The sequence below is a fragment of the Acanthopagrus latus genome, chromosome 13 (genome assembly GCF_904848185.1).
Source record: "Acanthopagrus latus isolate v.2019 chromosome 13, fAcaLat1.1, whole genome shotgun sequence".
In the NCBI taxonomy this organism is placed as follows: Eukaryota; Metazoa; Chordata; class Actinopteri; order Spariformes; family Sparidae; genus Acanthopagrus; species Acanthopagrus latus.
In genome coordinates, this window is record NC_051051.1 from 9,698,746 (window position 1) to 9,715,069 (window position 16,324).

Genomic DNA, 16,324 nt, shown 5'->3' on the forward strand with positions numbered 1-16,324 from the left:
AAAACTAAGATTACTGCAGATGCAGCAGCTGACTCTTAATGGCAGTAGATTCTATGAATCATATCAAGTTTAAGCGTCATCCAGTCCCACACCCTTCTTCCATGCTCCTAGAATAGGTGTTGGTATGCAGGGACCAACCTGCCTAAATGCCTCAGTACAAATCTATCAAAATCTATCATCTTTCACAAGCTGAGAGTGAGAGCTATGGGCCTGAGATCTTTAAATCCCCTGAAGTAGGAAATAATTTATGTCTAATAGGGAATATTCATAGATTCTGGGTTTTTCAATGAGGAGAGTGAAGTGCGAGGATTAGTATATAGTGATGATGGTTAGTCAGGTTTCCCGTGTTGGAGCACTTGTCTCTGTGTTATTGCAGGTGTTAGGAGACATAAAACCATTTCCTCCTCACGCATCAATATTATTTTACCGCAGAGATTTTCCTTCTGCTTTGACACCTTCAGACACACCAGAATGGCACTGACCCTCTTTCTTTATTTGGAGCCAAATGGGAATTGTAAATAGGCTAGTTGATATTTTTAATATATGTTTGGTGACAAATAAAGTAAAAACCCTGCTCCTGCAGAAGTGGGTGCAACATTCCTGTTATCTTGTCACACAACCATAAGTGATCCACTGAAAACGGAATTTATTCTGAGAAAAAACAATTCATAATCTCTACAGAACAGGTATTAAAGAGAAACACACAATGATACGAAACTATTAACTGAGGTTTTATTGAAGAGAACAAAACTTCAAGATACTTGAGATTACGTAAAGCAAAACCAAAATGTATCTGTTGCATCACCAGACCCACCTAAGAGGGAGAAAAACACATAAAAGGTCACATTCCCTTTTTACCTCCCCATCCTCCCTCCTCTGCTATTAATAGTTGCCAACTATTTACCACTCTCCTTACGTGCGTGGATCCATCCTGCACCTCCCATCCCACCTCCTGGTTTTGATCCGAGCTTTGCCCCACTTATTGAAAACAAAAGGCAAAGTCCAACACAAAAAGAAACATTTTTCTTTTGACTTGTTTTAAAGGCCAATTTAGTTACATATTTCACTACATTGCTTCCGGTTTGATGAGGATCCTCTCCCGGTAAAAAATGCTCCTTCTCCTTGTATCCATCCGGAAACCTAATCCTAATCCTGATCCGGCTCCGGAATGGGGAGACAATGAGCCCAGTCCAAACCTTCAGAATACCAGCAGAACCAAAGAGAAGGAGGCAAGTTAGAATCACACCTTCAGGAAATACTTCAAGAAAATAAAAGATATAATCAGTCCCCAAAAAACTAGCAATTACTTTGGATACAAAGAGATGAGCAAAATAACACAGCATTTTAATATGCTTTGGAAAAACTACAGGACCAGTGTGAAAAGCCACTGTGATTTAAGGGCTCCTGACAGAAGGCTAGTAACTCTGCTGGGTATTTACAATAGAATGGGTGCATGCACAAATACAGCAGCTATTGCAAAACCAAACATGATATACAGCGACAAAGGTTTGGTAACAGCACGCAACTATTTCCCAGTGTATAATCAGAATAAAATAAAAAAAGACTAAAGCCTTATTTAATGAAGATTTCAGAGTTGAGAGGCCTCAGCCGTCATACCATTTGTGCCACATTTGAATCCTCCTTCTGTTTATCCTAATATGAACTGTGTTTCCTTTTCCTCTGTTTCCATCCTATCCTGCTCCTCTGAACTCTACAGAGAGACACACGAGAGGGTCAAAGTACAACAGCAAATGCAAGACTAAGAAAACAAATATAATTATACCACCCCCCCAAAAAATAACTAAAGCAGAAGATACACAATAAACCCTCCAAAAACCTACCAATTCCTTCAACACAACCTAGAATCAGAGGAGGAAAAGAACAGAAATGGGGGAGACAAAGTTAGAAGAAAAGGGAAGCTGATCGTTCTGGAGGGAAAAGGAGACACTGAGAAAAGGGAAAAGGAGAATAAATATAATGGAGAGGGCGATGTACACAGATCAGAGTGTTTCCCCCAATAGTATCTGGTCAAATGAGAAATGTAAAGTAAATTAAAAACAGAAAACTGGGGAAACAGGAACACACAACAAGACAATATGCAAACACAGAAAACGGCAAATGTTCCATGGAGATTTGTTTGTCTTCTCCACTCCAAGATGCATTGCCTGGTTGAGCTGGCTGGTGGTTTAATCAAGGTCATGTGCGTCTTAGGTGCGAGAGCGCGAGCGGAGACGGTGTGGCGAGTAATGTGGTGAGCCTCTACTGCGACATGGGGAGTAGCTGCGTGACATGCTGTTGCTCCGGCTTCGACTGCGGCTACGAGAATGAGAGCGACTGTAGCTGGGGCTGCGAGCACCGTCCATCTTCACACGAATGTAGGCCGTCTCTCCCTAAACACACAAACAACTATGCAGGAATGGGGGAAAAAGGACTGCTTGCTAATCGTACAGCAAATGAGGTAATGTGTTATGTTCTTACAACTAGAAAATGTACCTTTACTTACTGTCCATTTATTTCCCCGCTTGATCTGCTCCTTTACTAACCATGAACAAAACATTTAAATTTCAAAACTATTCCTTCCTGCAAGCCTGACCTACCTCATGAGAGCGAAACTTAGTGTTATCCAGCTTGCGGACAGCGTAGGACATGTCTTCCTTGCGTACAAACTCCACCACTCCGGTGCCATCACGGTACACATCAGCGTAACATACATCACCTGCCTCTCGCATGTGATCCTTCAGGTCCTGCCAGCTACCACTGGGAGGAAGGCCTGAAAGTAAGAGGGTCAGGTCATCAGAATCTCAACACTTCCCACGCTCAAGGTAACAAGATCATGAACTGTTTCACCTACCTGAGACAACAACCCTGTACTCGGAGTGTCGTGAAGGTGGACCATACCTTCCCCTCGGTGGTCCTGAAGCTCCACCACCTGCCCTGCCACTTCGGGGAAACTCCACACGCAGACGGTAGCCATCGTAGTCGTAACCGTCACGTCCATACACGGCATCCTCCGCATCCCTATAGGATGACAGTGACAATCACACACTTTTCCCAGTATAGTGACTAGTGCATGTATGTGTTTAATTTTACAACAACATCTTTTGAAACGCTTAAACAGATCCCCAAAATTATTGTAGAGAATGCAACGACATTATATAATGAGGGGGGACATAAATGGTAAATAAACTCATCAATTTTGTCTATTGGGCAACAATTGTCAAATGTCACCAAATTTGACCCTGTGATAGAGAGACATCAGGAAGAAGATGCAAAGTCAAAATTCAAGAAACTCAAGTACAATATTTCCTGATTTCATGCATGACAGGAGATGATATTTGGAGTTACCGATCGCAACAGCTATTAACAACCAACACAAAAATAAACTAAAATGATGAATGATGAACTAACCTATGAAGGAACTTATTTGATGTAATGTCAAAGGTCAGAATAATATATTTTATTCATTTTGGAGATGATTTTGAGGTGAGATTGCTCCACATTGCTACCGTGAAATGTAACCACATTTGAAAATGTGATATAGTAAGAAATAGGAAGAATATGGGATGATAATGAAAAACTAACCTATGAGGGAATAAGTTGCATAAACGATATAAAGTCAGAATAACATATAGATCTGTTGATTTGGTTTTGATCATAAAATCAAAATTCAAGAAATTCAAGAATAGTATTTTATGTTATTTGGAGTTACCGACCACATCAACTATCAACAACCAAAAACACTGTATATGTTTGTAGAATTTCAACAAACAGGAACACTGGAAATAACTGGGCTTAATACCATTAAGGATAACATCCAAGTAAACAATTACTTGGATTCGTCTGATAAATGATCGATAAAATAAAACTTCGACCTGATTAAACATGACAAAAATGTTCAAACTTCTTAAAGAACACCTATCTGTGTCCTATATGTGTCCTTCACTTTGCTCTAGGACTATTCTTTCAGACAGCGGCTCATTTTACTGCAGTCGGACAGACACATTCAGGACTGTGGATGAAGGATGCTTTAGGACTGCTGCTCACTAGTTTTGAGCGGTACACCTGACTTTTCACTGTTCAATCTGCTTAAAACAGCTCGACTTTGAAATAAAGCAACATACGGTTGACACGACGGCTCTGCAGCTCACCTCGGGTCCTCGAATTCAACGAAGGCAAACGGTGGTCCTCCTCCTGTCCGGTTTTTCAGATCAACATCCCGAATGATTCCGTATTTATAAAACACGTCCTCTACGTCTTTGGTGCGGATGTCAGGTGGCAGGTTGCCCACGTATATCCGACAGTCGTTACTACCTGCCGGCCCACGAATGACACCTCCGCCGGACATGTTGGTACAAAACAAAGGTGACAGCTCGCCAACAGAACCGTCACAGCCGAAGGGTGAAGAGGCAGACAAGCAATTGTTTGACCCCAAAATACTAAAATGTAGAAACCTACTTCTGGTTCTACTCTAAGCTAACTACTGGGATATTTACAGGACACCTGCCTGCCACCACTGTTTAGTTTGCAGCACCATGGGAGCAGCTGGATTAACCAATAACAAACAGCGTACACCACAACGTCATCACGTTACCGAAGTCACGCAAAACATTGCCGCCAAATTTTCATTCCATCATGTTGAGGGAAAAAAAAAGTATTGCTGCCAAACATTAAAGTAAAACAAAAAGGGAATGTATTAATCTGCACAGAACAAATGCAAGTAACCACAATTACTAAAATATTGTAAATGAGTACAGTTAAAAAGGTGCAATATGTAAGAATTGGCCAGCTGTTAAAGCCCCACTCAAAACAAATGAGGTCAGCATGTCATCAGAGAATCAGCTAACTGCTAGTTAGCTCAGTTAGCCGTGAATCTAGCGGTCCGGACTGGGAGTTTGGAGCACCAGCGAACTGTCTGCGTTTAAAAATGATTTACTTTTGCTATACTTTGATAGCTGGAGTTACAGTTACTTTGCATCTTTAGATTCCATTTACAAAATATGAGCTTATATTGTCATCTTCTTTACACTAGTAAGAATAAAGTGAAGTTAATCTTGTGTTGATTAATAGAAACACTCTAAAAAACAACTGGTATTACATACTGGCTATATATAAATTGCTAAAATTAACTTGTACATAAGTAAGTGTTGCACATTTCGATGTCCAACTCTATAGTGTTCAAAGTACAAGGGAAAGAAAAACGCAAACATTTAACTTGGGTTATTCAAAGTTTTATTAAAAGAGAATAAAGCTTTAAGATAGCCGATACTATACTTTAAAAAAAAAGAAAAGAAAAGAAAAATCAGAAATCATCCTCCTCAGGAAAAGACTGTCCTAAGAAAAAAAAACAAAAAACAAAAAACATACAAACCACATTAAGGTCACATTCCCATGTCGCCTCCCAGTCCTCCCTCTCCACTCCTCCTCCACTGTTAAAGGGAAATTCCAATACTTAAACACGGGCCCAACATTTACGTATTTCGGTGTGTAAAGGCCAATCGATTCAAAAAGTTTTGAAACCTGTACAGTCAATAGCCCCAGCAGGCGGCTTGACTCTACAGTTTTCACCGCTGCTTCTGATGTCAACTCTCTCCTTATATTTTATTTATTGCAACATTGCAAATTAAGGATTTATTTCAATCAAACAAAAGTTGGTGAGTGTTAAAATGTATTTCGCTTCAGGAGTTACTGTGTCTGCAAAACAAGTTGGGTGGATTTGTCTTTTCTTAGTTTCTCACTGAAATACAAAAACATGGAGCCCAGGTTTAAAAATACGAGAAGTTCGCTTTAATGTTTGCCAACTATTTACCACTCTCCTTACGCGAATGGATCCATCCTGCACCTCCCAGCCCTCCTCCTGGTTTTGAGCCCAGCCTTGCTCTTCTTTACACTTAAAAAACAAAAATCTGAAAAATAATCTTGTAGCAGTGCCGTCACAAATTGAGTCTCTGAGGTCCCACGCGAAGTGGGGAAAAATTTTTGGATTATTTGAAGGCCAATTGAGTTTAAATATTTCACTACAATGTTTCCGGTTTGATGGGGTTACGTGGACAGGGATCCTCGGGATCCTTTTCCGGTAAAAAATGTTCCCATACTCTTGCTCCATGTATCCATCCTGAAGTCTAATCCTAATCTGATCCTCAATCCTGTTCCGGCTCCGGAAAGGGGAGACTGAGCCCAGTCCAAACCTTCAGAATACCAGCAGAACCAAAGAGAAGGAGGCAAGTTAGAATCACACCTTCGGGAAATACTTAAAAGGAAAAAAGAAAGAAAAAAGCTATAATCAATCCCAAAAAACTAGCAGTTACTTTAGATATGGGAAATGCCAATAAATGAATCTAAGTAGGAATTTACTTTGATAAAAACCGAAAAGGACACTATCTAATCAATCCCAAAACAGATGAGAAAAAGCAAAAATACAGACAAGCTTTGGGTCTCAATATATACAGTGGCAGAACTTGTAACTGAAAACATCTACAAACTGCACTCTACTGTCAAGTGTATGTTGAGAAATGAATAGCCTTATAATGCAGATTTCACAGTGGACAAGGCACAGCCATCATACCATTGGTGCCACATTTGAATCCTCCTCCTCCTCCTGTTTATCCTAATATGAACTGTTTCCTCTCTTCCCATCCTATCCTGTTCCTCTGAACTCTACAGAGAGACACACAAGAAGGTCAAGGACAGTAGTATACGCTTAAAAAAGCCAAAGAAAGCAAAAACATAGAAGGACAAGTCGAAGAGAAGTAAAGAGAAGGGGCAGAGATGGTTAGCAGAAAAACAGTGTTGATGTGAAGGGAAAAGGGAAGACAGAGTGAGACGGGGCCATGAACACAGACTAGACTTGTCTCATCTGTAAAAATGAAAAACAAAAACTGCAACCAAAAAAAAAAAATTGGGGGAAGGGTAGGGAACACACACAGACAGTGTAAACAGGTAACAATTGAGATAATCCATGACGTGTATACAGGATTTGTTGAGCAGTGTGAAGATCTCCTCTCTGGCTCTGGGCACATCATTAGGGTGAATCTAGGTGCGAGAGCGAGAACGGGAGCGGGAACGCCGGGGAGAGTAGCGTGGAGAGCCTTTGCTGCGACGAGGGGAGTAGCTGCGAGACCTGCTCTTGCTTCGGCTGCGACTACGAGAGCGGGAACGACCGTAGCTGGGGCTGCGAGGACCATCCGTCCTCACAGAAATGTAGGCAGTCTCTCCCTAAAGACACGCACACACACACACACCATTAAGCATTGATTACCTGCAGCAACAATCAATCTGTCAGGGAATATATTGGCACGCAAAACTGCATTTATACATTTAGACTGCTCATAGATTTAGTTGCACAAACACCACAAGGACCAGTGCTTTGACCAAGACCACTACATTTCTAGATTAACATACATATATTTAAAATTGTTCATCAACTGGATCCAAATGACATCCAATGGACATCTTGAAAAGGGACAGTCCACTCAAACCAAAATGCATACATTTTCTCTCTTATCTGCAGTATGCAAGTTTTGAAGATAGTCGTAGACAAAGTTATTCTGACATGTGTTTTTAAAGTGCCAAGTGCCATATAGTTTCATTATATTCATGAGATGGCAAACATTTCTACAATCCATACCTCCAAAAGTCTACAACTCACACCAAAACAGATTTTTATCCAGACTGATAAAAGAAAGCACTACAGGTAAGAGAAAAATGATATTACTTATTTTTAAAGTAAACTGCCCACTTAAGACTTATTTTGGGGTAAACACTTGACTTTTAAAACCTCTATATTGTGGATCATTGTGGCCATTGGTGGTAGGAAAATTGTTTGTGTCAGCAAAAGATCTGAACCATTTGGTCCACATGTAGGTCCAACACTCAGTCAACATCTTCCGATAACAAAGTCAATCATTGAAAAGCGCACAAATGACAGACACAACCAGAATTACGATGCAAAGCAACATTACATTGCCATTCAGACCAACATAAAATCAACCTTTACTTACTGCCAGATCATTTCTACCTTCACTCCTGCCCTCTTCATTTGAGAAAACTTGTCAGTTCCAAAATACAGTTGCATAGTCAATCCTTATTAAATCAGCCTGAGGCTGTAAACCTTTACGTACCTCATGAGAGCGAAACTTGGTGTTATCTAATTTACGGACAGCGTAGGACATGTCTTCTTTGCGTACAAACTCCACCACTCCGGTGCCATCACGGTACACATCAGCATAACATACATCACCTGCCTCTCGCATGTGATCCTTCAGGTCCTGCCAGCTTCCACTGGGAGGTAGGCCTGAAAGAAAAAAGGTGGTTAAGCGTCCTGAATTCAGCTCTAAACTTAAGACATAAGCACAACTTGCAGAGGAAATAATCCATCACCCACCTGTCACAACAACCCTGTAGTCGGAGCGTCTGGAGGGGGGACCATGCCTTGACCTTGGGGGTCCCATTCCACCGCCACCACCACCTCCACCACCGCCTCCCCTTCCACTTCTAGGAAACTCAACACGCAGGCGGTAGCCATCGTAGTCATAACCATCACGGCCGCTGACAGCATCTTGAGAATCCCTGTGAAATCCAACAGTTCAGTTAACATAGAGCTATTAGTTACCAAAACCAGGTAGTTTGCCAAGTGATTAACATGTAAATCTGGCAACTACTGGCCTATACTAATGAAACCTGAAGGAAAATTGTGCATTATTAAATATATGTCCCAATAATATAAATCTAGGTGGCTAACATCCTGAATCATGCTTAGTAAAGTGACATGATTACAGTAGAAATAGTATGATGTGTTTTGACTAAAGAAAAGAAGTGGTGCCGCTGAATTCAAAAATGGGGAGAATTCAACCCACTTAAATGTGCACAGGCATGAAGTTCATACCAGGAACTAGACTGGCAGCTTCTCTGGTATTTCAAGCCTGGCATTGAAATGTCCTGACACATGCAAAATTGAAACACATTGCAATACAAGCCTTAGTGTGTTTATCATGCCATCATCTGCTTGTAGTTGTGTTAATGTTGAGCATGCTAACTTTCCTGCAATCGAGCCAGCTCCTTGTTTTATTTTGGTTTATTTTTAATTGTTGATTCACAGATTCATCCATTTGAGTACTAGTTGATATAATTTGATATGACCAATACGCCACACTGAAAGTGATTCATAAAATGAGAAAAATAGGTTTTTATACCAGCACATGTCAGACAACTTAACACTGACATCACTGATGAGTCAATATCCGCAAACTGATATATCGGCCAGGCTCTAGTGTCCTAATGGTTTCAAAATTTAGGATTTTTATCTGTAAAGACATTTTAGTCAGCTGGTCGTTTTGGTAGTCTTGGTGTGAGGAAAGACGTAAATTAACTGATTAATGTATTCTATAAAACATCAGATAACAGTGCTAAATGCCCATCACAGTTGCTCAAGGTCCAGTCCAAAACACAGACACTCACACTTTTGTCACAAGAAAGGGCAGCAAATGTTCACATTTGAGAAGCTGGATCAGAGAGTGGTCAAAGTTGCCCTGGTTGACTAATCGATCAACAAAATGGTTGCCACTTAATTGTGTGTAAACCAACACACTGATCTTTGCAGCTCTAAATGCTGATGTCGCGCCAGTATTTACTTTACATGCAAACTGGTTTGCCATGTTTAACACTGTGGCCTGCGGGAAACATCTTCCGAGAACAGAGCATGGGTGCAACCGATCAAGCGTGCACTTCCTTCCCAACTAAAACTAACGCAGTCCACTACAGCCCTCAGTGGGGGGTAGTCTAAATAATAGATACACCTTTTAGCGCCACAAACTATTGTGAGCGAACAAAGAAATACACCCGCAACCCCCTCCAGCGGTTAAATACTGTACTTTAACGGATAAATTATTTACTGCAGCTCGTATCTAACAAGCCGACAACGGATTGAACGACTTTATTTAAATGCCTTTATAGATATATTGGAATATTTGGGTGCACCATGACGGAAAGCGCGGTGGGACACATCAGCGAGACATGGCGCAGCTCACCTCGGGTCCTCGAACTGCACAAAGGCAAACGGCGGTCCTCCTCTTCGGTTTTTGAGATCGATATCACGAATGGCTCCATATTTATAAAACAAGTCTTCGATGTCCTTTGAGCGGATATCAGGCGGGAGATTCCCGACGTATATCCGACAGTCGTTGCTCCCTGCGGGTCCTCGAACTACACCTCCTCCAGACATGTTCGCACAAAACAGGCTAAGCCTAAGTTAGCTAATTTTGCAGTTAGCTAGCTAGCTAGCTGGCTAACAGGTTCTCTTCCGGCCAAACAAAGCAAAACTTCGGTAGTTCACTGTATATAAACTACTATCCGTGAATTACGCGTTAACGATTTTAGCTTCAGTTGAAATAGCTGAAATCGTTCAGGGTAGATTTAACAACAAATTAACAAGAACAAAAAGTTGCAAACTGCGGCCATGCGACTCCTTGCGCCTTCCCTCCTTGCTTCCTTCAACAACGGCGTTTTCTTCAGTGATGAAGAGAAGGCTCACCTCGCTTTTAAAGGAGAGCACATCGCCCCCTACTGTCCTGGGGTGTGAGGTACATTCGACAGTATATGAGCTTAAGTGTACAATCATTGAATATCATTAAAAATCGTCCTCATAGTCCATCTAAGAGCTGTTACTTATATTTGATCATAAAAATTAACTTCAACAGAGGACAAAACATGACTTTCGAACAATAGTGCAAATTCCATGGGTTCAATGAAACTGACATATTGTTAAAACTCTGAAAACAGCTATTAAATGGAAATTGAGGTTAGGTTGTTGTGTGTGCATGTATTACTTCCACAGCACCCCTTTTTGGCCCATTTAAAATGAATAAAAGTGTGAATATGTCTTAATAACACTGATGATGCATGGGATTCTTTTGCTCATGCTACCTTCAGGATTGATCACAGGTATGGAATGAAACAAAAAAGAAAACTGAGTCAGTGCTTTAGTTTGTCTCACAAAACAAAGAAAATAAGTGTAAGTTGCTCCAAGCGTGCCTACCAAATGAACATACTAATTATATAAAATCATGTCAGTCTTATTTTCTTGCAAACCAAAGCAAAAACACAAGTTACAACTGAAGACTTTATTTGTTAATAACTTAAAATTAAAAAAATGAAATTCAATTATAAAACTTGTACACATTTTAAACAATTCAAGCTTTCCAGTGTCAGACAGCCACAGCAGTCATTCATAACAATCTTAAAATGACAGGAAACAATAAAAATCATACATGACTTATTTCAGGGCTCCAGGCTAACTTTTTCCACTGGTTGCACAGGCCTCCCGCAACAACCTCTTTATGTACTGAGGAAGTGGATCAGATGAATTGTGGATTATTTTGCTTTCTTTTGTGTGTTTATTGATATATCTTTGGCAATTATGGCAAAAAGATGATCATTTTTCAAGTCACACTGTCTCCAAAAATAGTTGTAAAATGCATCATAGTGGTTGCAGTCTGGAGCCCTGGGTTTGTAAATCCCACAACCAAATGGTGCAAATAAGTCTTTCTCCATGGCTACCTTTGTACCTCAATATGAAGGCCATTAACTGTTTAGAAGAAGTGTTCATCCATTAGAGTATTTTTCAGTCCTTCTTGGCGTGTTTTTCTCTGCGTCTCTGTCTGGCCTCAGACACGATTTTGAGCAGCGACAGCAGAATAGGCACACACATGGGCAGGAAGAGTGGTATGTAGATAGCAAACTTCTGGTCATCAGGGAAGTACAGGAGGTGGAGGAGGGAGGGATCAAAGAATGCTCTCTCTGACGCCAAGATGGCTTCTTTACTGTACTGCAGGGCAAAGCGGAGGTTTCCGGACTCCAATTCGGCCACAGCCAGCTGCAGAGACGTGACGGCACTGGACACCTGAGTGACAGCAACAACGATCAGAGGTTAGACTGATTTTGACTGGTTGGTCAAATGCTCCAGAACAGAGCCCCTACAGGGCCAGATATATACATTCAGGGGGGATTTATAAAAGTAAAATTTCGGAATATACACACTCATACATGCACACAAATAGAAACGTACTCCTTAACTCAGGCGTGCATGCATCGTACCTGCTGAGCGATATTGTCATTGATAACAATGTTTCCGATCTGGTCCAGCAGCTGTGCCAGTGAGGTGATGGTTGTGGTTGCTGTTGCGATATTTTCCACGCTCCGACTCCACATGAGACGGTCCAGCTCCCAATCAGCTATTCCTGCGCTGCTGCATGGTGCCACCAGGAAGCGGGGTGGAGGGGCGGACGACTGCACACCCAGCAACAGCCTGACAGGAAACAGTGCAGGGGGGTTAAACTGTGTTTACTGGAAAATCAATAACGGTCATACTGTAGGCATCCATTACCGAAGCTGTGCAAGGAAGACTCCCATGACTTTGGCCATGTTGATGTTGATGTCAACAGGGAATGCAGCCTCTGGGCCGTAGAAATCATTGACATTATAGACCTGTAAATACATGAAAGTATCAAACAAATTAGACTCAAAATCACTGCATAGCTAACAAACTATGATGAGTAGGACAGACTACTCTCATCCAGTGTTGTCATCAGATTATCTTACCATAATTCCACCCCATCTTGGAGAGTGAAAGGCATTAGAAGGCACTTCCTGTTTCTTGTGGTCATTGATGTGAAGGGGTGAATGGTGGGCATCCGGGACGTACAGAAGAAAGTTCAGCACTGGGTTGGAAGACGCAGCATTTGAACCTTGAAATGAAAAAAAAAAAGAGGAAACACCTACAGTACAGATACACCATAACACCTTACAAAACGTTTCTATTCATTGTGTTGTCTTTTACCCAGTCTCGCCTCCACAGGGTTGATGACATGAGCGAGGCTGTCAGAGTTGAGTGTGTAGGCGTTGCGGCTGGTGTCAAAACGCGGGTTGACCCCAAGCATGGCATAGTACAACGTCTGTAAGGAGATCTTGACTCATTAACATACAGTAGCCTAGCATGTCATCGTCATTGGTGGGCGCTGCCAATTCAGAAACTTCAACACACTGTACCTGGGAGTCAATGCTAAAATTAGCCAAAGGGGCCAGTTTTTTCAGCAAAGGTTGGATGTAGGTGTGCACCGCCCCCTCTATGTCCCAGTGTACCCGGTGGGATTTTGGGTCTGGGTTCAACAGACTGAAAGTTATCTCATAACCTAAAGAGAAGACAAGAATAAGCAGAGAATAGAATGAAAAAAAAAACTATATTCTGATGGCTACACTGGTCCACTTCTTTGACTGCGCTGAACAAATACAGACCTGGGCTGGATTTAAAGGCTCTCATACTGTCAGCGATGCTCTCTTTGTTGCCGGGGCTGAGACGGACTCGGTCGCTGAGGGCAGCCGTAATGTCGGTGTGGCTGAAAGACATCACCTGCAGCACCTGCTTGACCCGAGGCTCCAGGTGAGCCAACAGTTGCTCTAGTGTCCTGCCCACTCTCATCTGGGCGCTGATACGCAGCAGGGCTGTGCGTCGCTGGCCAATATACACGTCTACATCCTGTAGAGGCATGAAGGTACAAGTTGGTGTTTGTGTTATGTATAGTATTTAGACTGTTATGCGTGTTATTAAATAGGAAAGTGACAACAGTAGACAAACATCGGTCTTTGAAGCTAAATATACATGATGAAAAAAGTTAAAAATTGAGAGTTTGAACCTCGGGCAGCAGTGAAGATGACTCTGGGATCACATACACAACCAAAGAACCACATGGACTCTCACTGAGCGTGTGCAGAGATAGATCTGCCTCTAAAGAAGAGGAACAAATATACAAGTTGCAGAAGTTACAACTTGTCATCTCACCCAGATAATAAAATGTTAAGGTCTGTAATCTTGATCTGACGAGCAGGCAACAGCTTACCTGCAGCAGTGGGCTGGTTCAGGGCATCCTCTTCCATGATTGTAGCCGTGCGGTACCTTGTCTCATACCTGTACCTCAACGCTGTGTCCTCTGGAAACAAAAGAGTTTCAGACATTAATTACTTTTCGGCCTTAACATTTTGTTACCATAAGATGGCAGATAGTGTTAGTAAATCACCATCTACTGTGTGTTCCTCATCCTGCGTCTGCGTCAGTGGGACCTTCTTCTGCTGTTCTGGTGTCACAGTTCCACGTGCAAACACAACCTCCACATCAGCACTAAGCTGTAGCTATACAGAAAAATAAACAAAGGAAGGGACATATTACAAAAGGTACACATGGAAGAAAAAAACAGACAACACAGATGACAACACAGATTTGATAAGGTGATGTCAGCAATAGGAAGGAGCATTAACAAACCTGAAGTTTGGCCAACTCTTCTATCTGACTGACAGGCAGCCAGGCGCGGTACGTTTCAGTTGTTCGCCACCACAGAGGGACTCCTATAAGGATGACCACCGCTGCTATGGACAGAGCAGCGAGCTGGCCACGCCTACGCTCTGAGTGACACACACAGACAGAAAAGCCATGGTGCATAATTATAAAATGTAGTAAGAGATAACATAAAAATGATGAAAGCAAGTACTGCAAGAAAATAATAAAATAGCATATAAAGAATATAATAAAGGCACATTTTCCAACTGTTAGAGATGATTCTGTGGTGTATACTGCGGTTGCTGTACCTGTATTATGTCTAGTTGTGTTAGGCCATGGTGGGAACATTTCTAAATCAATTTGTAGGACTGCTTTATGTACATGTATATGCTCTTCATCAGTTAGTTGGTATTAATAACTATTTTGATAATTGATTAATCATTTAAATAATTTTTTAAAGGCAAAAATGTAAAAGATCTGCTGGTTGCAGCTTCTTAAATGTAAGGATTTGCTGCTTTTCTTTGTCACGCACGATAGTGAACGAAGGGTCTTGGGCACTGGACTGTTGGTTGGACCGGAGAAACTTTTCACATTTTCCACACAGTATTTAACATTTTATAGACCAAATGATCAACGTGGAAATAATCAACACATTAATCACCACTGAAAGTACTGGTTAGTTGAAGCCCTAGAGATGGACACCTTGACCTGTCACTAAACCAGGAAATACATTTGTGTCTCGTTGTTTCACACATTGAAAGTCTGTCAAATAATATATGTTGATGCTTGATGGCGGTATAAAAAAAGCAAACATTGTAGTCTGAGAGAGACAACATTCAGTAGTCAACATGCAGTTAACAGCTTCAAACACTGGTTTATTTTCGAAGCTAGAAAAACACAAAATACGATGACCTAACGTGTTTTTCTCTGCTAAGGCAGAGTTGAATAATTCCAGTGCGGTTGCTGATTGTGGAATAAAAAATAAGTAGTGACAATAAAAGACATAATGTAGCACAAAACAAGCAGGTGTGTGTGTGCAGTGTCTTCAGTGGAGGCATCACTGCTGCATCTGCTGCTGCGGCTAGCTAACTGTTAGCTGTTAGCTTCAGAGAACAGAACAGCGGCGTCGTGCTACGGTAGCTACACCTGTCGTAACTACGTGTTAAATACGCCATCTTGAACTGCTGTCACCTGGTTTACATGTTGTTTTATGTGTAGCACATAAATGAATATAATAGAGTTCAGTTATGAATCCACTCACCTACTTCCGTGGTAGCCATTTCTGTCAATGAAACTAAATGGGGTGTGTTTGATATGACACCACATCGAGTCACACGTCACATGACCGACATTAAAAGACACAAACCGGGTGATTAACGTGGCCCTTAAAACACAGAGAACTCGTAATTCAGACGCAAATCTACCATGTGATTTGGAATACTGTAATATACATCCGTCTGTAACACGGGGAGGCGGTGAGTTAACCGCCGGCCCAACCCGTGATGAAAATGAAACGCACCAACACAATGCATGACATCATGTACACTAGCGCCCCGCGTGGTGGCTTAACGTTACTTACTGTTACCAAATAAATACTTAGAATTCTCTATAAATAAAGTGACTGTAATAAATAATGTATAGATGTTTGTTTTTATCGTTACAAGTACATTTGTACCTATAAAAGAAGCGATTGACAGATGAGTTATATTATCACGTGTTTTACTTTTACCAGTATTACTGACCCAGACAGCATCAAAAGCAATAAATGCTTTTTTAAAATTTACTAAACTTAATTTATCCAGGGAGGATGTATGTCCTGCAGGTGAAAGCTACCCAGTACAACCACAGTTTGGGCCGTTGACTCTGAGCAGCTTTGCTGGAGCAGCTGGGCGTTGAGGGCATTGCTCAAGGGCACTTAGTGTTGGCATTAAAAGGAAGGCACTGCTCTTTCACTTATGATATCTCAAGCTGATCTCAGGTTTGCACTGGTCAGTTTAGGGCCTA

The 16,324-nt window shown here is 41.5% G+C and overlaps 3 protein-coding genes across 5 annotated transcripts; all 3 read right to left on the minus strand.

The window, feature by feature from the left end:
- Positions 1-710: 710 nt before the first annotated feature.
- LOC119030982 (serine/arginine-rich splicing factor 1-like) lies at positions 711-4,561 on the minus strand. 2 transcript variants are annotated; one of them, XM_037119020.1, is made up of 5 exons: positions 4,149-4,561; positions 2,852-3,018; positions 2,598-2,770; positions 1,618-1,711; positions 711-1,196 (listed from the first exon to the last, which is right to left on the minus strand). In XM_037119020.1, exons 1-4 carry the CDS (start codon positions 4,343-4,345, stop codon positions 1,649-1,651), a joined length of 600 nt encoding a protein of 199 aa, XP_036974915.1. In that variant the 5' UTR covers positions 4,346-4,561; the 3' UTR covers positions 711-1,196; positions 1,618-1,648. The 2 variants fall into 2 exon arrangements, with proteins under 2 accessions (XP_036974915.1, XP_036974914.1); XM_037119019.1 differs by lacking the exon at positions 711-1,196 and adding an exon at positions 2,166-2,390 and having other exon boundaries at positions 1,613-1,711; positions 4,149-4,560.
- Positions 4,562-6,562: 2,001 nt separating this feature from the next.
- Positions 6,563-10,528, minus strand: LOC119030981 (serine/arginine-rich splicing factor 1B). 2 transcript variants are annotated; one of them, XR_005078484.1, is made up of 5 exons: positions 10,023-10,528; positions 8,381-8,565; positions 8,118-8,290; positions 6,969-7,212; positions 6,563-6,654 (listed from the first exon to the last, which is right to left on the minus strand). XR_005078484.1 is itself a non-coding variant. In XM_037119017.1 (4 exons), the coding sequence occupies exons 1-4, from the start codon at positions 10,214-10,216 to the stop codon at positions 7,030-7,032; spliced, it is 735 nt and encodes a 244-aa protein (XP_036974912.1). In that variant the 5' UTR covers positions 10,217-10,526; the 3' UTR covers positions 6,896-7,029. The 2 variants fall into 2 exon arrangements, 1 of the variants encoding a protein (XP_036974912.1); XM_037119017.1 differs by lacking the exon at positions 6,563-6,654 and having other exon boundaries at positions 6,896-7,212; positions 10,023-10,526.
- A 571-nt stretch (positions 10,529-11,099) lies between these two features.
- Positions 11,100-15,740, minus strand: pigs (phosphatidylinositol glycan anchor biosynthesis, class S). Its single transcript, XM_037119016.1, has 12 exons — positions 15,582-15,740; positions 14,306-14,445; positions 14,064-14,175; positions 13,887-13,976; positions 13,683-13,774; positions 13,285-13,525; positions 13,039-13,181; positions 12,830-12,944; positions 12,592-12,737; positions 12,377-12,477; positions 12,088-12,298; positions 11,100-11,893 (listed from the first exon to the last, which is right to left on the minus strand). The coding sequence occupies exons 1-12, from the start codon at positions 15,598-15,600 to the stop codon at positions 11,615-11,617; spliced, it is 1,689 nt and encodes a 562-aa protein (XP_036974911.1). The 5' UTR covers positions 15,601-15,740; the 3' UTR covers positions 11,100-11,614.
- Positions 15,741-16,324: the final 584 nt, after the last annotated feature.

Excerpts from the sequence above, each read along its gene's own strand:
- pigs (XM_037119016.1), bottom strand. Across the intron at positions 13,977-14,063 it reads TGAGGAACACACAGTAGATG|AGGACACAGCGTTGAGGTAC; the intron begins GTGATTTACTAA and ends TTTTGTTTCCAG. Across the intron at positions 11,894-12,087 it reads ATGACAATATCGCTCAGCAG|GTGTCCAGTGCCGTCACGTC; the intron begins GTACGATGCATG and ends GCTGTCACTCAG.
- LOC119030982 (XM_037119019.1), bottom strand. The coding sequence starts at position 4,345 with ATGTCCGGCGGAGGTGTCATTCGTGGGCCGGCAGGTAGTAACGACTGT. Across the intron at positions 3,019-4,148 it reads GTTGAATTCGAGGACCCGAG|GGATGCGGAGGATGCCGTGT; the intron begins GTGAGCTGCAGA and ends GTCATCCTATAG. Across the intron at positions 2,771-2,851 it reads GTACAGGGTTGTTGTCTCAG|GCCTTCCTCCCAGTGGTAGC; the intron begins GTAGGTGAAACA and ends TCTTACTTTCAG.
- LOC119030981 (XM_037119017.1), bottom strand. The coding sequence starts at position 10,216 with ATGTCTGGAGGAGGTGTAGTTCGAGGACCCGCAGGGAGCAACGACTGT. Across the intron at positions 8,566-10,022 it reads GTGCAGTTCGAGGACCCGAG|GGATTCTCAAGATGCTGTCA; the intron begins GTGAGCTGCGCC and ends TGGATTTCACAG. Across the intron at positions 7,213-8,117 it reads CCAAGTTTCGCTCTCATGAG|GGAGAGACTGCCTACATTTC; the intron begins GTACGTAAAGGT and ends GCGTGTCTTTAG.